The sequence below is a fragment of the Pseudophryne corroboree genome, chromosome 11, assembly GCF_028390025.1.
Source record: "Pseudophryne corroboree isolate aPseCor3 chromosome 11, aPseCor3.hap2, whole genome shotgun sequence".
NCBI lineage: Eukaryota > Metazoa > Chordata > Amphibia > Anura > Myobatrachidae > Pseudophryne > Pseudophryne corroboree.
Genome location: NC_086454.1, coordinates 205,066,675 through 205,088,974, shown reverse-complemented (window position 1 = coordinate 205,088,974; position 22,300 = coordinate 205,066,675). Strand labels below are relative to the sequence as shown.

Genomic DNA, 22,300 nt, shown 5'->3' with positions numbered 1-22,300 from the left:
TGGCCTGTGGGAAGGGTTAGAGTTAGGGGGGCATTGGGTAAGTATACTTATCTTGCCGCTTTCGAGATTATCACCATCGGGATGCAGCAGTCGGTATCCTGACCACTCTCATATTAGACCCAGTCCCCTGCAAGTACTTAATGTATAGTAGAACGATGCATCACCATGCAATCATTGAAACTCCTGGTTGTCTGGGCAACATAATATTTGCCATATGGACATAATGAATTACACAGGTACTGTGGCTTGCTGACTTCAAGCCTGTATTTCACCTGGTTTTAATCAGCCACAGAACCTATGTAATCCATGAGCGTCCCGGTTTAAAGGGGCAATATAACCTATACATAACGAATTTGGTAGAACATTTAACTACATGTCTGTTTTGTAAACTTTGTTAGTATGATGATGTTTCTAAGTGGGGCCTGGTTGTCTAGGTTACACATCCTAATACACTAATACAAAGAATATACAAAGAATTAAGGTTCAAAAAGGGTTGAGATTACCTAAAGGATAAAAAAGGGGCAGACTAGATTGGCCAAGTGGTTCTTATGTGCCGTCAAAATCTATGTTTCTATCCTAGGCATGGGTTAGTGAGACAGTTTGTTTTCCAAAGTTTGAAATATCCATATTCATCACTATTTTAAATAGCCATATCTATCACCATTTGATATCTTAAAATTCTCACTCCTGCTAAGCAGACCATTGGTCTGGACCTGCCTAGGCAAGGTAATTCTTTAGTGCTGGATACTAAAGGCCAAAATGCTTTTTTAGATCTTTGTATTACTGTAGGACCTCAATTGTACTCCATGATAAATTGTAGAGTTTATTAGAATTGTTTTGATTAAGTGTTCTTAGTGCTTAGAGTGCGTATCTGCATTTTCCTTTTTTCTGTGTGGCACTACAAGTCTCCCAAGGCAGCAGCTCTTATGTTAACAATTAGGGTGTGCAGTCCAGTCGCCTCCTTTACTCTGTAATTGTGTATGTATGTACACTTGAAGGTGGAGACCCTTCTACCTGGACTAGCACCCCACCAACCTGCCTATAGGTGTTTTTAATTCGAATGGGTCCTTGCATTTACTGTATATATACAGATGGGTCCACGGTTATCTTGGCTAGTTTGCTGCGCCTAGGCACAACATGGTTTATTAACATAAACCCTTCATCTATTGTTCTCGGCTGCAATACAATACAGAGAACAATACAGCAGGGGATTAAGTCATTACAGCAGGGGATTAAATCCGACTGCCCAGTCTCAGTTAATCCTATCAAAGGTCAAGATAAACATGGACCTATCTGTAATATATATATATATATATATATATATATATATATATATATATATATATATATATATATATACATATATATATATATACACACATACACACACACAACTCTGGCACTCACGGCATCCCCCGCAGGGTGTATCTTGCTACGGGGCTGATCAGTTTTCTTTGATTTGATATTAAGTGTCGGGTTAAGTCCGATAGTGAGGTACAGAGTAAAAGCTTCAGCAGCGATTATCCCTTGGGTAGTTAGCTCTAGGATTATATGATCTAGGGGAGTAATAGCTAGCCTTATGTATAGAATAGGAATTTGTCTAGATAATATTATTTAGCAAAATAATATATGGTATGTCCGTCAGAAAAGTTGATAATGCTGCCATATATACACTACTTGTTTAAGTTTTGATTGTTGTATATTTTTTTTTACAAATTTTGGTTTTATATACATAAAATATAAATATATCAGGAGGCGATATTTGGACGCTGTTATATACTTTTTGCCCATGGGGGACATCTTATTAATTGACACTATGGGTGAGGGGTTTAGTAATGATATGTATGTTATAATAAGAATTTACTTACCGATAATTCTATTTCTCGTAGTCCGTAGTGGATGCTGGGAACTCCGTAAGGACCATGGGGAATAGCGGCTCCGCAGGAGACTGGGCACATCTAAAGAAAGCTTTAGGATCACCTGGTGTGCACTGGCTCCTCCCCCTATGACCCTCCTCCAAGCCTCAGTTAGGATACTGTGCCCGGACGAGCGTACACAATAAGGAAGGATTTTGAATCCCGGGTAAGACTCATACCAGCCACACCAATCACACTGTACAACTTGTGATCTGAACCCAGTTAACAGCATGATAATAGAGGAGCCTCTAGAAAAGATGGCTCACTACAACAATAACCCGAATTTTTTGGTAACAATAATTATGTACCAGTATTGCAGACAATCCGCACTTGGGATGGGCGCCCAGCATCCACTACGGACTACGAGAAATAGAATTATCGGTAAGTAAATTCTTATTTTCTCTGACGTCCTAGTGGATGCTGGGAACTCCGTAAGGACCATGGGGATTATACCAAAGCTCCCAAACGGGCGGGAGAGTGCGGATGACTCTGCAGCACCGAATGAGAGAACTCCAGGTCCTCCTCAGCCAAGATATCAAATTTGTAGAATTTTTACAAACGTATTTGCTCCTGACCAAGTAACTGCTCGGCAAAGTTGTAAAGCCGAGACCCCTCGGGCAGCTGCCCAAGATGAGCCCACCTTCCTTGTGGAGTGGGCATTTTAAGATTTTTGGCTGTGGCAGGCCTGCCACAGAATGTGCAAGCTGAATTGTACTACAAATCCAACGAGCAATCGTCTGCTTAGAAGCAGGAGCACCCAGTTTGTTGGGTGCATACAGGATAAACAGCGAGTCAGATTTTCTGACTCCAGCCGTCCTGGAAACATGTATTTTCAGGGTCCTGACCACGTCAAGCAACTTGGAATCCTCCAAGTCCTTAGTAGCCGCAGGTACCACAATAGGTTGGTTCATGTGAAATGCAGAAACCACCTTAGGTAGAAAATTTGAGGACGAGTCCTCAATTCTGCCCTTTCAGAATGAAATATTAAGTAAGGGCTTTTATATGATAAAGCCGCCAATTCTGACACCCGCCTGGCTGAAACCAGGGCTAACTCGTCACTTCCATGTGAGATATTTTAAGTCCACAGTGGTGAGTGGTTCAAACCAATGTGACTTTAGGAAACTCAACACAACATTGAGATCCCCAAGGTGCCACTGGAGGCACAAAAGGAGACTGTATATGCAGTACCCCTTTTACAAATGTCTGAACTTCAGTCACTGAAGCCAGTTCTTTTTGGAAGAAAATCGACAGGGCCGAAATTTGAACCTTAATGGACCCTAATTTTAGGCCCATAGACAGTCCTGTTTGCAGGAAATGGAGGAAACGACCCAGTTGAAATTCCTCTGTAGGGGCCTTCTTGGCCTCACCCCACGCAACATATTTTCGCCAAATGCGGTGATAATGTTTTGCGGTTACGTCTTTCCTGGCCTTGACCAGGGTAGGGATCTTCAGGATCCGGCGTTCAACCGCCATGCCGTCAAACGCAGCCGCGGTAAGTCTTGGAACAGACAAGGCCCTTGCTGGAGCAGGTCCTTTCTTAGAGGTAGAGGCCACGGTTCGTCCGTGAGCATCTCTTGAAGTTCCGGATACCAAGTCCTTCTTGGCCAATCCGGAACCACGAGTATAGTTCTTACTCCTCTCCTTCTTATGATTCTCAGTACTTTTGGTATGAGGAGCAGAGGAGGGAACACATACACTGACTGGTACACCCACGGTGTTACCAGAGCGTCTACCGCTATTGCCTGAGGGTCCCTTGACCTGGCGCAATATCTGTCTAGTTTTTTGTTTAGACGGGACGCCATTATGTCCACCTTTTGTTTTTCCCAACGGTTTACAATCAGGTGGAAGACTTCTGGGTGAAGTCCCCACTCTCCCGGGTGAAGGTCGTGTCTGCTGAGGAAGTCTGCTTCCCAGTTGTCCACTCCCGGAATGAACACTGCTGACAGTGCTATCACATGATTTTCCGCCCAGCGAAAATCCTTGCAGCTTCTGCCATTGCCCTCCTGCTTCTCGGGCCGCCCTGTCTGTTTACGTGGGCGACTGACGTGATGTTGTCCGATTGGATCAATACCGCCTGACCCTGAAGCAGGGGTTTCGCTTGACTTAGGGCATTGTAAATGGCCCTTAGTTCCAGAATGTTTATATGAAGAGATGTCTCCAGGCTTGACCATAAGCCCTGGAAATTCCTTCCCTGTGTGACTGCTCCCCAGCCTCGCAGGCTGGCATCCGTGGCCACCAGGACCCAGTCCCGAATGCCGAATCTGCGGCCCTCTAGAAGATGAGCACTCTGCAACCACCACAGGAGGGATACCCTTGTCCCTGGTGACAGGGTTATCCGCTGAAGCATCTGAAGATGCGACCCGGACCATTTGTCCAGAAGGTTCCACTGTGCGTGGAATCTGCCGAATGGGATTGCTTCGTAGGAAGCCACCATTTTTACCCAGAACCCTTGTGCATTGATGCACTGAGACTTGGTTCGGTTTTAGGAGGTTCCTGACTAGCTCGGATAACTCCCTGGCTTTCTCCTCCGGGAGAAGCACCTTCTTTCTGGACTATGTCCAGAATCATCCCTAGGAACAGAAGACAAGTCGTCGGAACCAGCTGCGATTTTGGAATATTGAAAATCCAATCGTGCTGCCGCAACACTACCTGATATAGTGCTACACCGATCTCCAACTGTTCCCTGGATCTTACCCTTATCAGGGAATCGTCCAAGTAAAGGATAACTAAAATTCCCTTCCTTCGAAGGAATATCATCATTTCGGTCATTACTTCAGTAAAGACCCGGGGTGCCGTGGACCATCCCTACGGCAGCGTCCGAACTGATACAGTTCTGTACCATAACCTGAAATACCCTTGGTGAGAAGGGTAAATTTTGACATGAAGGTAAGCCTCCTTGATGTCCCGAGACATCATGTAGTCCCCTTCTTCCAGGTTTGCAATCACTGCTCTGAGTGACTCAATTTTGAATTTGAACCTCTGTATGCAAGTGTTCAAAGATTTTAGATTTTAAAATCGGTCTCACCGAGCCGTCTGGCTTCGGTACCACAATAGTGTGGAATAATACCCCGTTCCCTGTTGCAGGAGGGGTACCTTGATTATCACCTGCTGGGAATACAGCTTGTGAATGGCTTCCAAAACTGCCTCCCTGTCAGCGGGAGACGTCGGTAAAACAGACTTTTGGAAACGGCGAGGGGAATACGTCTCGAATTCCAATTTGTACCCCTGAAATATTATCTGAAGGATCCAGGGGTCTACTTGCGAGTGAGCCCACTGCGCACTGAAATTCATTGAGAACGGGACCCCACCGTGCCTGAACTTGTAAAGCCCTAGCGTCATACTGAGGGCTTGGCAGCGGCGGAAAAGGGTTTCTGTTCCTTGGAACTGGCTGATCTCTGCAGCCATTTTCCTCTCCCTCTGTCACGAGCAGAAAAGAGGAACCCTTTTGTCCGCTTGCCAACCAGGACTGCGCCTGATAATACGGCGTCTTATTTTGAGAGGCGACCTGGGGTACATCCCCTCTTTTAAGGCAATACTTCCAAATGCCGTTTGGAATCCGCATCACCTGACCACTTTACTGGAATAATTGGACAACGCACTTATACTTGATGCCAGTCGGCAAATATTCCGCTGTGCATCCTGCATATATAGAAATGCATCTTTTAATTGCTCTATAGGCAATAATATACTGTCCTTATCTAGGATATCATATTTCCAGTCAGGGAATCCGACCACGCCAACCCAGCACTGCACATCCAGGCTGAGGCGATTGCTGGTCGCAGTATAACACCAGTATGTGTGTAAATACATTTTAGGATACGCTCCTGCTTTCTATCAGCAGGATCCTTAAGGGCGGCCATCTCAGGAGAGGGTAGAGCCCTTGTTTTTACAAGCGTGTGAGCGCTTTATCCACCCTAGGGGGTGTTTCCCAACGCACCCTAACCTCTGGCGGGAAAAGGTATACTGCCAATAACTTTTTAGAAAATATCAATTGTTATCGGGGGGAAACCCACGCATCATCACACACCTCATTTTATTTCTCAGATTCAGGAAAACTACAGGAAGTTTTTCCTCACCAAACATAATACCCCTTTTTTTTTGGTGGTATTCATATTATCAGAAAAGTGTAAACTTTTTCCATTGCCTCAATCATGCAATATGTGGCCCTATTGGAAATCACGGTTGTCTCTTCACCGTCGACACAGGAGTCAGTACCCCTGTCGGCGTCTGTATCTGAGGTAACGGGCGCTTTAGGGCCCCTGTATGAGACGTCTGGACATGCACAAGCTGAGTAGCCGGCTGTCTCATGTCAACCACTGTCTTTTATACAAAGCTGACACTGTCACGCAATTTCAACAGTACATCCACTCAGGTGTCGACCCCCTAGGGGGTGACAACACTATTTCAGACACTCTACTCCGTCTCCTCATCATTTTTCTCCTCATACATGTCGACACCAACGTACCGACACACAGCACACACACAGGGAATGCTCTGATAGAGGACAGGACCCCACTAGCCCTTTGGGGAGACAGAGGGAGAGTTTGCCAGCACACACCAGAGCGCTATATATATACAGCGATAACCTTATATAAGTGTTTTTCCCTTTATAGCTGCTGTATTGTTATATACTGCGCCTAATTTGTGCCCCCCTCTCTTTTTTAACCCCTTTCTGTAGTGTAGTGACTGCAGGGGAGAGCCAGGGAGCTTCCCTCCAACTGAGCTGTGAGGGAAAATGGCGCCAGTGTGCTGAGGAGATAGGCTCCGCCCCTTTCTCTGCGTCCTTATCATCCTTTTTCTGTATGTTTTGGCAGGGGTTAAATGCATCCATATAGCCCAGGAGTTATATGTGATGCATTTATTTTAGCCATATAAGGTTTTTTTATCGATTTATTGCGTCTCAGGGCGCTGCCCCCCCCAGCGCCCTGCACCCTCAGTGACCGGAGTGTGAAGTGTGCTGAGAGCAATGGCGCACAGCTGCGGTGCTGTGCGCTACCTTATCTGAAGACAGGATCGTCTTCTGCCGCCGATTTTTCCGGACCTCTTCGCTCTTCTGGCTCTGTAAGGGGGACGGCGGCGCGGCTCCGGTGACCCATCCAGGCTGAACCTGTGATCGTCCCTCTGGAGCTAATGTCCAGTAGCCTAAGAAGCCCAATCCACTCTGCACGCAGGTGAGTTCGCTTCTTCTCCCCTTAGTCCCTCGATGCAGTGAGCCTGTTGCCAGCAGGTCTCACTGAAAATAATAAACCTAAACTAAAACTTTCACAAAGAGCTCAGGAGAGCCCCTAGTGTGCACCCTTCTCGTCGGGCACAGAAATCTAACTGAGACTTGGAGGAGGGTCATAGGGGGAGGAGCCAGTGCACACCAGGTGATCCTAAAGCTTTCTTTAGATGTGCCCAGTCTCCTGCGGAGCCGCTATTCCCCATGGTCCTTACGGAGTTCCCAGCATCCACTAGGACGTCAGAGAAAATATATAAATACTATCACTAGGTATGTTTTCACTATGTATCATTTATAGATATCTGAAGAGTTAGTGGTGATACACATATGTTTAATACATCACACTGTAGTAACAGCGACCACACACCGCCCAGGATTTTAATGTATTAACTTTGTGTGTTTACCAGTGTCGCCATGGTTACTCGGCCGGCTGAGCGCCGGGACATCACTTCCACATCACATGATGCGCAGCAAGATGCCGGGCAGGAAGTTCGGCTGGCGTGGCCATGGCAGACAACGGTGGGGAGAATCGATGGGGGGTAAGTTATTGTACATAAATGTTGATTTGCACACTGTACTGTTGTCCTGAAGACGGGGAAGTGGTCCCCGAAACGTTGACCTTGTAATACACTTGTCTGTTGGTTGAAGCATCCCGCTTACAATACTCCAAACAGCACAGAGACAAGCCTCAAAACTTCTGGAACATAGTAATTTGGAGTGATGAGACCAAAATTGAACTTTTTGGCCACAACCATAAACGTTACATTTGGAGAGTAGTCAACAAGGCCTATGATGAAAGGTACACCATTCCTACTGTGAAACATGGAGGTGGATCACTGATGTTTTGGGGATGTGTGAGCTACAAAGGCACTGGAAACTTGGTCAAAATTGATGGCAAGATGAATGCAGCATGTTATCAGAAAATACTGGAGGAAAATTTGCACTCATCAGCCCCGAAGCTGCGCATGGGACGTACTTGGACGTTCCAGCATGACAATGATCCAAAACACAAGGCCAAGTCGACCGGTCATTGGCTACAGCAGAATAAAGTGAAGGTTCTGGAGTGGCCATCTCAGTCTCCTGACCTCAATATCATTGAGCCACTCTGGGGAGATCTCAAACGTGCAGTTCATGCAAGACAGCCCAAGAATTTACAGGAACTGGAGGCTTTTTGCCAAGAAGAATGGGCAGCTTTACCATCTGAGAAAATAAAGAGCCTCATCCACAACTACCACAAAAGACTTCAAGTTGTCATTGATATTAAAGGGGGCAATACACGGTATTAAGAACTGGGGTATGTAAACTTTGATCAGGGTCATTTGGGTAGTTTCTGTTGTCATTATGATTTAAAAAGAGTAAACACAGTTGTTTGATAATAAATGGCTTCACCCAACCACTAACCATGAGTGAAAGAAAAGTTTCTGAGTTATCATTTATATTCTCTGACAAATGGCCAGAAAATCACACCTAATACCTGATAAGCAGCCCTCACATCTGGTAGTAACATATGGGTACAGATACTTATCACGGATCTCATGTTTTACGAAAACGGGACATTTTTCTTTCGAAAAAATGGGCTTTAATTGAATAGCCTGCTTATGACCATAGGTCAAAACTGTGCTAGCAGACGGGTTTTTTTTCGGGGATGGTTGAATACTGGCTTAAATGATACAACACCCTGAGCCATCCAGGCTACATGGCGCAGCATAAGCAGTCAAACACATGTACTCACTCTTAAAACACAAACTTTAGGAAAGACACATTCGGTTCTGTATGTCCCTATTACACCTATGGAGGCAAAACATACAGCAGCTGAGACTCCCATTCTAGAATCACACATGTGGAAAAGGCTCGGTACTATGGCAATGTAGAGAGCATTTGAGATTCTGACTCCAGAATTAGAAACACTTGACAACAATGGACACAATTGGCCAGTACTAGTCCACATTGTGGGTCCCAGGACAAAGTACTAGCAACTAGACTGTCTGTATGACCAACTCCAGAAAAAACAAGGCTAGGGCCAACCCAGTATCTGTAGAAACCAGCCCAGAGACTGAACAAGGAGAATGGACATTCACAAGGTTAGAAACCAATGCCTGTAACTGAAGAGAAGTCCCGGAAAATCATCAATAAGGACTCAAAACCACTGCAGGGATTATCGTCCAAGAAAAAAGACGAAACCAAGTAATCGTAGACTTAGGCGCAAACACTGGGAGAAGTGCTCTTACCACCCAATAGGCACTGTAAGTTCTGACCCAAAGAGAACACCAACCATGACGGAAAGCACTTCTACGAAATGTGGCCTAGACCCCTACAAGAAGGAAAACTCCCAAAACCAAAGTTCAGAAATGACAATCACAGTATCCTAAATTGGTCTGGGAGAAGTATTTAAAGTACCCATAGCGCAGGAACAATGGTCACTTAAATACTGTATGATGATAGCAGACATCCCATGCTATCTTCCCAGGATGTAGACATGGCTCTAAAACCGATATCAGGAATACAGGCCAATATGAAAAAGGAGCCCTTGCCTACCTAGGGTAGCTCCAATTGTGGACATGTGTAGGTGGTATAGGCTGTGAGACAACAACTCAGGGCCAGTAGAAAAAGTCACAAGACAGAAACACCCATAACTGAAAAGTCCACGTCTGGGCAAAGATATCCCCTCCTGTCAAAGGACAATTACAGCGTGAGAAGAATCAGCTACATCAACGCTGAAAGAAAAACCCTGACCCGTCAGAAAATTGACCGCACAAACTTAAGGGCACTTGAACCAAGGTGTGTGTTACAACCAGGCCCATTGTAGAAAACACACTTAGATAGACCCAAAGACAAGGAAAAGCCACACAATGCTGGTACTACGCATAGTGGGTTTTGAAGCTTCATCAAAAAAAGAAAAACCACACAATGCCGTCCAGATAAAATGTCATCAATAGGCAAGAGAGACTGTCCGAACAGTGGGGCATGCCTACTGCCATCCTAGAAAAACATCACTAAGGAAGCATGGTGGATAGTTATCCAGATAATTTGGAGAAATTCCCCGCTAGTACTGGCTACCAAGGTTGCACCCCCAGTGAGTTTGTAAAGACATCAGACACATCTTACGTGTGCCCAACAGGTTGTCTGTGGTGAAGGAAAAAAAGTAAATCCACACATTGACCAAAGCTAAGGGTACACTCTCACTATGGAGAACTGTCTATACCGAGTGCACACTCGTGAACCCAGTGTAGAAGAAAGGACCAGTGATTACACACGTGTATGTGGAAGTGTCACACAAGCCAAGTTCAAGCCAAGAGCAGAAAAGCTACTCTCTTAAAGTTATACTAGTCTAATTAAGTACCAGCTCCTACATTACTGATAATCATCCTAGTCCTAAAATCAACAAAGTACCCCAAGGCTTATCCAATAAGGCAGAGATCCCTCAAAAAAAAAATAAAAAAAATTTAAAATCTTTGTAACAAAGTCCATTTATATTAATTTCAATACTGCTGCAATAAGAACAGTAGAAGTTATTGTATGTGTTGTAGAAAGTCTATAGAATCTACAATACCTGTCTATAGTTGTACAGGATCATAAGGCAAGACTGCCATCTTTTCCATGGCAGATGAGATGTTTTTCCGCATCTTTTCATAATCTGGCATCTCCTCATACTCCAGGGTCATGACATATTCCAAGTAGGTTTTCAGCACATCTACAAATATCATAAAGAAGATCATTTTTTGTCGGTTAGATTTATAACAGATGATGGAACAAAGTATGGTTAAATGGCTAACACAAAAACAATAGTTTTGTTTACATTTACTATAGTTCCCTAGGTAACGCAATACTTAAAAGCTTATGTTTTGAGGATTTCTGTCTTTGGGAAAGTAGACAAAGTCATTTGTGCATGATTAAAGAAATCCTGAAAACATGCGGTATGTGTGAGGTACTGTACAGATTGGTTTCCAAAACACACTGCATTCAAAGGGAATGCGTCTTGTCTTACAAACCAATGGCATGTCTCTTCTGCCTGCTAATGCTATAATATCAATGCAAGCTGATAAATCCAAATACATTGAGTTACAATTAATATTTAGTGCTAGCAATAGCCATAGTGTGGTCTGGATGTGCATACAGTATATGCAAGTTGTGTGAAAGAATGCCTGCTGAGTGCCTAAATAAGAGACTATGAACTGTACTACACCGAGGCAATGTGGATTTATCAAGTTTTGTTAGTGTTCTGGAAAATGCCACTGTCAAGTAGTGGTGATGGCTAAAATGAAGTGAAAAACCCATGGCACACTGCAAAAATGCAACAGATGTATGCTTTATGCAATTTACTTACAAATGGAGCCTCCCTCATCTTTGCCGTTTCTCCGCCTAAACGGAGGTTTAGTCGCACCCAGGGCCGGCGACAGGGGGGGTCAAAGGGGACAACTGTACCGGGCCCCAAGGGTCAGAGGGGGCCCCAAGGATATGCCACTTAGTGACCGTCAGGGATGTGAGCAGTCTTGTCCAAATAGGGCAGCGAGCTGTAGGTGGTGTGGACGCAGCCTCAGAGTAAACAGGAGGGCGGGGGTAGCAAGTCTGCGCTGTATAGGACTGAGACAGCTGGCCATGTGGAGAGTGCCAGGGCTCCCTAAGGGCTCAGTACAAAAGTACAAAATGAAAAAGGGGGTGTGCTCTCTCTATAATGGAGCCTCAGAGTGACAGGAGCCTCTTACACACAGTCATTATGCGGCGCAAGTGTGCACCTGCTATTCCGGGTCCCTATCTGTTGCAAGCAGTTATGGGACATGGCAGCAGCTCCGCTGGGCAGGATTCCTGTGCCCTGTGCTGGCCTCCTCTGGTGGGATGTGAGGGCCGCATGGTACCTGCTGTGTGGTGTATGGGTCTGGATAGTGGAAAGTGCAGCGCAGGTGAATCTCTCCCCGGGGTAAGAGTGGATTGGTGAGGGTATTTATTGCTTTGGCATAGGGTAGAGGAGCTGGGAATGCAGCATGTAGTCATTCGGGACAGACAGACTGAGGGAGCCACAGCTGGGTTGGACACATGTCCCCAGCATGGACGTTATTTGTGAGAATATTCCAATATGCCATATGCTGACTTTGCACTAGTCGTGTCTTGGATGACAATAAATAACTTTATGCTATGAATGGAGTGCTGGTCTTGTCTGCAGCATAGCCCCTGCTGGAGCCTCTGGGCGGGATGTACTAAAGCAAAAATGCGGTAAAACCCCCGAAAACGGGGGTTTTACCGCATTTTCATATTTACTAAGACCCTACCGCAGCGTTTTCGGCGTCCAGGGTTTCGCCATCTCTGGATGGCGAAACCCTATAGAAGCCTATGGGCTTCTTTTCGCCAACCGCCGCAACCCGCCGACACCGTCGACCCCCGCCGCAGACGCCGACCCCCCTTCCCCCTGGCTTACCTTCCTCCAGGCTGCCCTGGACCCGGAAGGTAGTGTCCTCCTCCCCCTAGCAACGCAGCCGGACGTCCTTCCGGCTGCAGGGGGGAGGAGGAGGTGCCGGGGGCAGCCTGCTGCTGCTTCCCGGCATCTAGCCAGTGTGGGGACCCCGGGGAGGTGACGGAGACCCCCCGCAGACCACCTAACAGGTATCGCGGGGGGCCTCCGTCACCGCATCGCGATGTTGATCGCATATGTTAGTACATATGCGATCAACATTGCTGCGGTAACCGGCGAGGGGCGGCGATGTATGTTAATACATCCCGCCCTCTGTGTGTGGAGATATATATATATATATATATATATATATATATATATATATAATTAGATGGGGCCCCACAGATATCACTGTACGGGGCCCCGAGATTTCTGTTGCCGGCCCTGGTCGCACCTAGGCGATAACTTAGGTTGTTGAGTTTATGCACGGACAGGCGCGTTGAGGCACGACTACATACTCAGCATGCAATACACATCTCCACCACTAGGTGGCTAAAGCTCCACTAACCCAGTACTTTAGAGCGAATAGCGGCGGATTGATCTACAAGCTCCGGCAAATGGTCAGTGACGACTGTAAAGTTACTGTACTGTATACTGTACAGACGGACCAATGGTCAGAAGGAGTCAATTATAAAAAAAAAAAAAAAAAAGTTTATACAGACGCAAATGAACGTTAAAACACTGGTCCAAATCAATAAAAATAGTGTATACAGTCACAACTAATGTGTTAAAGAAATACTGTAGTTCATTGACGTTACAGATACTGTACTGGTTCAAGACTCATATATCACATGATGCGTTGTGGTCGAGTGGTGAAGTGTACCACTCCCCATGCTCAGAGACCCGGGTTTGATTCCCAAAGTGCAAATGCCTTTTTTGTTTTCAGACACTTAATTAATTTCTTTTTTTAATCTATTGTAATGTACCTTCACATTCAATAGAAGTATGCACACAGGTTCTACATGAATCAGGGCAATGCTGTAAGAGCATCTCATTCTGCTATCTAAAATACACAGCGGCTATGGAGATAAGTGAGCTCTATGCACCATACAAGACACATACAGTACTGTAGAAGGTCAGACTCAATCGCAGAGCGGGTTCACAAAATGGGTGCCGCTCATAACCCAGCGCTTTCACGGAAGCCCACAGCTATGGAGCGAGCGACGGCATCGGTTTTGCAAGAATCAGGGCAGTGCTGAAGGAGCGCCTCAATACACTAGTTAAAATATACATAGCGGCAATGAGGACCTGTAGCATGCGCATTTAATAAAAATAGTGTCTACAGACGCAAATCTTGTTAGAGCAACAGCTATAGAACGTGTTAAAACTATGATCCATTGACGTTAGGGATATACTGCATTGTACAGTATGAGCGTCAAAGTCCCGTAACCGTTACATCGTAAACAAAAACCAATGGGAATGGATCACTGCTTACATTTACACATGAGCTTGTGTATCTATCATGTGGCATCGTGGGCAAGCGGTGAAGTCTGCTGCTTCCCATGCTTAGAGTCCCGGGTTCGATTCCCAAAGTGCGAATGCATGTTTATTTTTTCCTGACACTTTATAAAAATTTTTTAATCTATTTAATATACCTTCACATTCAATAGAAGTGCGCACACAGGTTTTACATAAATCAGGGCAATGTTGCAGGAGCGTCTCATTCCTCTATTTAAAATACACAGTGGCAATGAGGTCCAGTAGACTGTAATTCATTGACATTAGAGAATCTGTGCTGTACTGTATGTGAGCATCCAAGTCCTATAGCACAGCATAAGCAAAACCAATGAGTAGGGATCACTGCTAAGATTTACACATGAGCTCGCTCTATCAAAGCGAATGAAGTTCTCTATCTGTCCTTCATTTACATACAGTACTGTGTTGTAAATTTATTGTAACCTTACCTCCCACCCTGTCTGTGAAATGAGCAGGCTCCCAGGGAAGGGGGAAGGGGAGGCTAAATACAGTGTTCTGCAGAAATTATTCATACACCCCAAAAAATTAACCAATAAATCAATTAAAATAGTGTATACAGACGCAAGCGAACGTGTAAAACAAATGTTCTTATAAAGTTAGGGTTCTATGAGTTTATAATTCCCATAGAATGAGCAATTAATATAGTGTATACAGACACAAATCATGTTAGAGCCACAGCTATAGAACATGTTAAAACTATAGTCCATTGACGTTAGGGATATACTGTACTATATTGTACAGTATGAGCGTCCAAATCCTGTAGTCGTTAAGGCACAATCAAAACCAACGGGAAGTTAGAATATGATTATGCGCACAGGAAAACAACAGTTTCCATAACTACTGTAACTATCTGCCGTTGCACACAATACTGTATAGTATAAACCAGTTCACTATGCACTGATGTGAACAACCTGGGACGCACATCTCAGATGCTGTATACTGTGGATTAACGGCTGCCCGACGAGACAGACCCTACAGTATGGGTGAGCTCAGACTCCTTGTTAGCTGGTGGGACCAAGCTCTCGCCAGCAACAAGGAGAAAGTGAGAGCATACCGGAGGGTCAGCAGGGCAATCCTTCAGAAATGTAACCATGTAAGGACGGTGCGGTCAATCCAGGGGAGATGGAGTGACCTCATGAGGAGGACCCCCAGACACCTGCAGACCATCAGGAACTGTAAATACAGTAGATTACTGTACTTTAAGGTACTGTAATTACAGGTACTGTATAAAACAGGGTCTGCTATAGCAGCAGGTATCCAGTCTATACAGTACCTGTAGAGCTACACTAAAAAGGTCTACAGTGAATAGGCCGCCCACTAATTGTTGATATTCATTAGGTCAACAGTGTCGACAGTCAAATGGTAAACAGTGTGCAAAGGTAAACAGGGTCAAAAGGTTGACAGGGTCAAAATGTCTGCAGGGTAAAAAGGTCAACACTTTTTTTGTTTTTTTTAATTACATTTTTCCAACTTTTGCTGCATTTACTATCCATGTTAAAAACTATTACCATTAGTAACCTTGTTAGTATTACCATTAGTAACCGAGTCGAAAGCGTGGCGAATGAACACATTTCATCAAATTGACTATCCATGTCCCAAACTACTGTACAGTACTGTATCACCATTAGTAAAGTTTTGGTGGGCAAAGCGACCCACAGCGCCTGAAGTGTAGCGAGCGGACACTTTAAAAAAAAAAAAAAAAAAAGATTTTAATACCTACCGGTAAATCCTTTTCTCTTAGTCCGTAGAGGATGCTGGGGGTCACCATTAGAACCATGGGGTATAGACGGGATCCGCAGGAGACATGGGCACTTTAAGACTTTCAAAGGGTGTGAACTGGCTCCTCCCTCTATGCCCCTCCTCCAGACTCCAGTTATAGGAACTGTGCCCAGGGAGACAGGCATTTCGAGGAAAGGACTTATTGTTAAACTAAGGTGAGATTCATACCAGCTCACACCACAAGCATGCCGCATCACGTGGCATTCAACAGAACACAAGCCAACGGCATGAACAATTTCAGCAACAAGCTGATCAAAACGGTAATACAACATGTGTGTAACCACAAGTACTAACTGCAGATACAGTACGCACTGGGACGGGCGCCCAGCATTCTCTACGGACTGAGAGAAAAGGATTTACCGGTAGGTATTAAAATCCTATTTTCTCAGACGTCCTAGAGGATGCTGGGGTCACCATCAGAACCATGGGGTTATACCAAAGATCTAGAACGGGCGGGAGAGTGCGGATGACTCTGCATCACCGATTGACCAAACTTGAGGTCATCATCAGCCAGGGTATCAAATTTGTAAAACTTTGTAAAAGTGTTTGAGCCCGACCAAGTAACTGCCCGGCATAGTTGCAATGCCGAGACCCCCCGGGCAGCCGCCCAGGACGAGCCCACTTTTCTAGTAGAATGGGCCTTTACCGATTCCGTCAACGGCAATCCAGCCGTAGAATGAGCATGCTGAATCATATTACAGATCCAGCGTGCAATGGTCTGCTTGGAAGCAGGACACCCAATCTTGTTGGGAGCATACAGGACAAACAGAGCCTCTGTTTTCCTAATCTGAGCCGTTCTGGAGACATAAATCTTCAAAGCTCTGACCACATCCAGAGATTTTGACTCAGCGAAGGCATCAGTAGCCACAGGCACCACAATAGGTTGGTTCATGTGGAAAGAGGAAACCACCTTCGGTAGAGATTGCTGACGTGCCCTCAATTCAGCTCTATCTTCATGGAAGATCAAATAAGGGCTCTTGTGAGACAAAGCCGCTAATTCAGACACCCGCCTTGCAGATGCCAAGGCCAACAGGATGACCATTTTCCAAGTGAGGAATTTCAACTCCACCTTCTGCAAAGGTTCAAACCAATGTGATTGAAGGAACTGCAACACCACATTAAGATCCCAAGGTGCCACTGGAGGCACAAATGGAGGTTGGATGTGCAACACGCCTTTCACGAAAGTCTGAACTTCTGGAAGAAAGGCCAATTGTTTTGAAAGAAAACCGATAAGGCTGAAATCTGTACCTTAATTGAGCCCAATTTTAGGCCCGCATCCACACCTGCCTGTAGAAAATGGAGAAAACGTCCTAGCTGAAACTCTTCCGTAGGAGCCTTCTTGGATTCACACCAAGAAACATATTTTCTCCAAATACGGTGGTAATGTTTAGACGTTACCCCTTTTCTGGCCTGAATAAGTGTGGGAATGACTTCACTGGGAATACCCTTACGGGCTAGGATTTTGCGCTCAACAGCCATGCCGTCAAACGTAGCCGCGGTAAGTCCTGATACACGCACAGCCCATGTTGTAACAGGTCCTCGCGCAGAGGAAGAGGCCAGGGATCTCCTATGAGTAATTCCTGAAGACCTGGATACCAAGCCCTCCTTGGCCAGTCCGGGACAATGAGGATCGCCCGAACCTTTGTTCTTCTTATGATCTTTAGAACTTTTGGAATGAGAGGAAGTGGAGGGAATACATACACCGACTGAAACACCCACGGTGTCACCAGTGCATCCACTGCAATTGCTTGAGGGTTCCTTGACCTGGAATAATATCTCTGAAGCTTCTTGTTGAGACGAGATGCCATCATGTCTACTGGAGGAACTCCCCAACGACTTGTCACCTCTGCGAAGACTTCTTGGTGGAGGGCCCACTCTCCTGGATGGAGATCGTGTCTGCTGAGGAAGTCTGCTTCCCAGTTGTCCACTCCTGGAATGAAGATCGCTGACAGAGCGCCTGTATGTTTTTCCGCTCAGCGGAAAATCCTTGTGGCTTCTGCCATCGCCGCTCTGCTTTTCGTTCCGCCCTGATGGTTTATGTACGCTACTGCTGTTACATTGTCCGACTGGATCAGTACGGGCAGATCTCGAAGAAGATGTTCCGCTTGCAGAAGGCCGTTGTAAATGGCCCTTAACTCCAGAACGTTCATGTGGAGACAAAATTTCCTGACTTGACCATCTTCCTTGGAAGTTTTCTCCCAGCGTGACTGCCCCCCAGCCACGGAGACTCGCATCCGTGTTTACCAGGATCCAGTCCTGGATTCCGAACCTGCGCCCCTCCAGGAGGTGATAGCTGTGCCTAAAGAAGTCTTCTTTTCTTCTGTTACCTGTCTTCTGGCTCTGAAAGGGGGCGACAGCCGGCTGCGGGAGTGAGCATCTAGGCGTACCCAGCGATCAGCACCCTCAGGAGCTAATGGTGTCCTGTAGCCAGAAGCAGAGCTATTGAACTCACTAGAAGTTGGTCATACTTCTCTCCCCTAAGTCCCCTGAAGCAGGGAGACTGTTGCCAGCAGCCTCCCTGAACATAAAAAACCTAACAAAAGTCTTTTTTAGAGAAACTCAGTAGAGCTCCCCTGTAGTGCGTCCAGTCTCACTGGGCACAATTCTAAAACTGGAGTCTGGAGGAGGGGCATAGAGGGAGGAGCCAGTTCACACCCTTTGAACGTCTTAAAGTGCCCATGTCTCCTGCGGATCCCGTCTATACCCCATGGTTCTAATGGTGACCCCAGCATCCTCTAGGACGTATGAGAAATTAGGGTTAAAAAAGTTTTAAAACATTGAGTGTCGACCTTTTGACCCTGTCAACCCTTTGTCTGTTGCTCGTTTGACGGTCATCCTTTTACTGTTGACCAAATGACTTTCTATCTTTTTAATGTCTATCTTCTTTATAACAACTGTAGCAGCATTACTGTTTGCCTGAATAACAGTCAGGTGCTGTATGGTGATAGTGTTCACTCTAGCCTTCTTTCACGGGGCGCTGAGCCCTGCCCCTTTTCTGAGTGGCAGAATGCGCCCTGCCCGTTTGTGCCCGCCCTGCTGATTACTAAAGGACTGCCCACTCACCGCCGCGCCGGGTGCGCTGTCACTGCCCCCTGCTCCTCCCTGCCGCTCTGTCACATCGCGCTGTCACTGCCCCCTGCTCCTCCCCGCCGCTCTGTCACATCGCGCTGTCACTGCCCCCTGCTCCTCCCCGCCGCGCTGTCACTGCCCCCTGCTCCTCCCCGCCGCGCTGTCACTGCCCCCTGCAGCTGCCTCAGGCTTGTCACGCTGATGCGCTGGCTGAAGGGGATCTGGTAAGCTAAGGAGGGCTGGGTTTGCTTCTCCCGCCGAGGCAAACCCAGCCCTCCCTCCTCTGTGTGCATGGATCAGTGTGGTGGCCATTTTCAACCAGCTCCGCAATGTGTGAGGGGGGACCAGCGCGATCAACTCCCGCAGCATCAGCCCCCAGTAAGTAAAATTGGCACAAAAAAAGCAGAGATCAAAAATGTGCCCTACCTGGTGCAGTGTGTCTCAGTGCTCTCTACCTGGCGCAAAGTTTCTCAGTGCTCTCTACCTGGTGCAATGTGTCTCAGTGCTCTCTATCTGGTGCAAAGTTTCTCAGTGCTCTCTATCTGGTGCAAAGTTTCTCAGTGCTCTCTACCTGGTGCAGTGTGTCTCAGTGCTCTCTACCTGGTGCAACGTGTCTCAGTGCTCTCTACCTGGTGCAAAGTTTCTCAATGCTCTCTACCTGGTGCAATGTGTCTCAGTGCTCTCTATCTGGTGCAAAGTTTCTCAGTGCTCTCTATCTGGTGCAAAGTTTCTCAGTGCTCTCTACCTGGTGCAGTGTGTCTCAGTGCTCTCTACCTGGTGCAACGTGTCTCAGTGCTCTCTACCTGGTGCAACGTGTCTCAGTGCTCTCTACCTGGTGCAACGTGTCTCAGTGCTCTCTACCTGGTGCAATGTTTCTCAGTGCTCTCTACCTGGTGCAATGTGTATAATGTGCTCTCTACCTGGTGCAATGTGTATAACGTGCTCTCTACCTGGTGCAATGTGTATAATGTGCTCTCTACCTGGTGCAATGTTTCTCAGTGCTCTCTACCTGGTGCAATGTTTTTCAGTGCTCTCTACCTGGTGCAATGTGTATAACGTGCTCTCTACCTGGTGCAATGTTTCTCAGTGCTCTCTACCTGGTGCAATGTTTCTCAGTGCTCTCTATCTGGTGCATTGTGTATAACGTGCTCTGCCTGGCGCAAAGTGTAGAATGTGCTCTATCTGGCGCAATATGTATAACGTAATCTACCTGTCGCAGTGTGTATAGGAGGTTCTACCTGGTGCAGTGTGTATTAGCTGCACTACTCTGTGGTGTAATGTGAATTGCCACTATTATGTGGCCGTGCCCCCTCCCCACGAAAAACAACGCCCCTAAATTTTTGCCTTCGGCGCGCACTGTCCATTCTTTAGCATTTCAGAATGGGAGGACCAAGCATTATAGTATGTACCTAATTTTGCCCTTCTAACTCAAAAATGTGCCCTCCCGAATGAAAAATGTGCCCTCCCCGTGATCAGCACCCTGCCCTAAAAAAATCCTAGAGTTTACACTATGGTGAGGTCACTGTGTTCTAAGGGGCATTCATGTTGCAGATTGTGTTCTAAGGGACATTTAAGTTTCAGATAGTGGGGGGTCATTCTGACCCGTTCACACACAGCGGTTGTTCACTGTGGTGCGAACGGGTCAGAACTGAGCATGCGCGACGTGCGCATGCAACAGAGCGCCTAGCGTTGAGAAAAGACGCAGCGCTGGACGGAAAGAAGATTGACAGCGGGGAGACGCAAGCCGGGGCCGATACTCACCGTTGGAGGCCGATTTCGGGAGTGGTAAGAAGAACGCAGGCGTGTCCAGGCAAACTGAGGGCGGATGTCTGACGTCAGGACCAGGAACTTCATCGCTGGATCTGTCACACTGGGTAAGTAGCTGTAGGGTTGGTCTTGTTTTGCAGGAAAAATTTTAAGCATAGCAGGGCTGCACAAGCGATCGCAGCCCTACTATGCTAAAATACACTCCCCCATAGGCGGGGATTAGTTGATCGCAGCAGCAGCAAAAAGTGGCTGGCTGCGATCAACTCGGAATGACCCCCAGTATTCTAAGGGGCATTACTGTGACAGAATTTATTCTAAGGGACGTTACTGTGGCAGAATTTATTCTAAGGGACATTAATGTGGCCTAATGTGGTATAAGGTGCATTACTCTTGCATAATGTGTTATAAGGTCCATGACTGTGGCAAATCTCTACTGTGAGACATAATGTGAATATACTGAACAACTGTGACATACAGTAACGTGAATAAGGTGCTCTACTGTGTGACACAACGTGAATCAAGGGCAGTACCGTGACATGAATAAACTGCACTACTGTGACATGAATAAGATGGATTCAGGTGAGTGCTGCATCATGTCATGAAATCAATTTACTGTATAATATAATGTACAGTACTGAGATGGTTAAGGGTGCATGTTGATGTGTGTCATGTTTATAAGGGCAATGCTAATGTATCACAATGTCTATAAAGGTACTGTTCTGTCTAATACCCTGGACCTAATGTAATCAGTGTACTACTGTACTGTAAAGATACTGTAAGTATACTGTACAGGTATGTACTGTACACAGTGTAAATAATGTTCACTGTACAGTACTGTATGTATAATCTTTTTGGAGGCTATTGTGTGTTTTTTATGTTTAGTACGTTGGGTACGTTTATTTAGTAACAGTATGTACAGTACATAATTTTTATTTTATTAAATGTACTGTGCTTTACAGTATGCACTGTAGTGTCACAAATTTCGTTGTGCTTTTAAAATACTGTACTACATCAGTGTTAAAAATTGTACAGTATGCTCACACAGCAATGTGGGCTAGGGGGTCAAGAGGATGTTAAAGTGAACAACGCAATTGAGTTTCATGTATAGTACTGCATTGTGTCGAAAAGAGTATTTCATTGAATGAACCTTTTTTGTAATTCATTTTTGTTTTCACAGGCCCTGAACTGCCAAGGCTCCCAACATCTCTGCCCCCCACCCAACACCGCTCCCAACCATTAAGCACTGTACTGTATAATTTGGAAATAGAAACAGTGTGCTAAAGTATGTACTGTACAGCAGGGGCGTTTCTACAGAGGAGGGGGCCCGTGTGCACCTCCGGGTGGGCCCCTTCCTCTGAACGGCGCTGTAGACTCTGGCATCGTGCCGGAGTCTACTGCGCATGCGCAGGTCTCCGGAAACATGGTGCCCGCCATGATCCAGAGACCAAATTCGCTACCGCACATGCGCAGCGGCAAGTTTGGCAGCGACGCTGCGATCACTGCTACCGTCGCTGGACTCCAGTAAGGTATTTAAATGGGTGCAGTGTGTGCCCCCTGGACCCAGGGGCCCATGTGCACCGCACACATTGCACCCATTATAGAAATGCCAATGCTGTACAGTATGAACTG

At 46.1% G+C, this 22,300-nt stretch overlaps 1 protein-coding gene across 4 annotated transcripts in view; it reads right to left on the bottom strand.

Moving 5' to 3' along the window:
- The window catches only part of VRK3 (VRK serine/threonine kinase 3), a 751,237-nt gene that overhangs the window by 65,483 nt on the left and 663,454 nt on the right, over positions 1–22,300 (bottom strand). For all 4 annotated transcript variants that reach the window (XM_063945241.1, XM_063945242.1, XM_063945243.1 and 1 more), the window contains one exon: positions 10,688–10,828. In XM_063945241.1, the coding sequence (XP_063801311.1) occupies positions 10,692–10,828 (137 nt within the window). In that variant the 3' untranslated portion in view covers positions 10,688–10,691. The remainder of the gene's footprint in view (positions 1–10,687; positions 10,829–22,300) is intronic.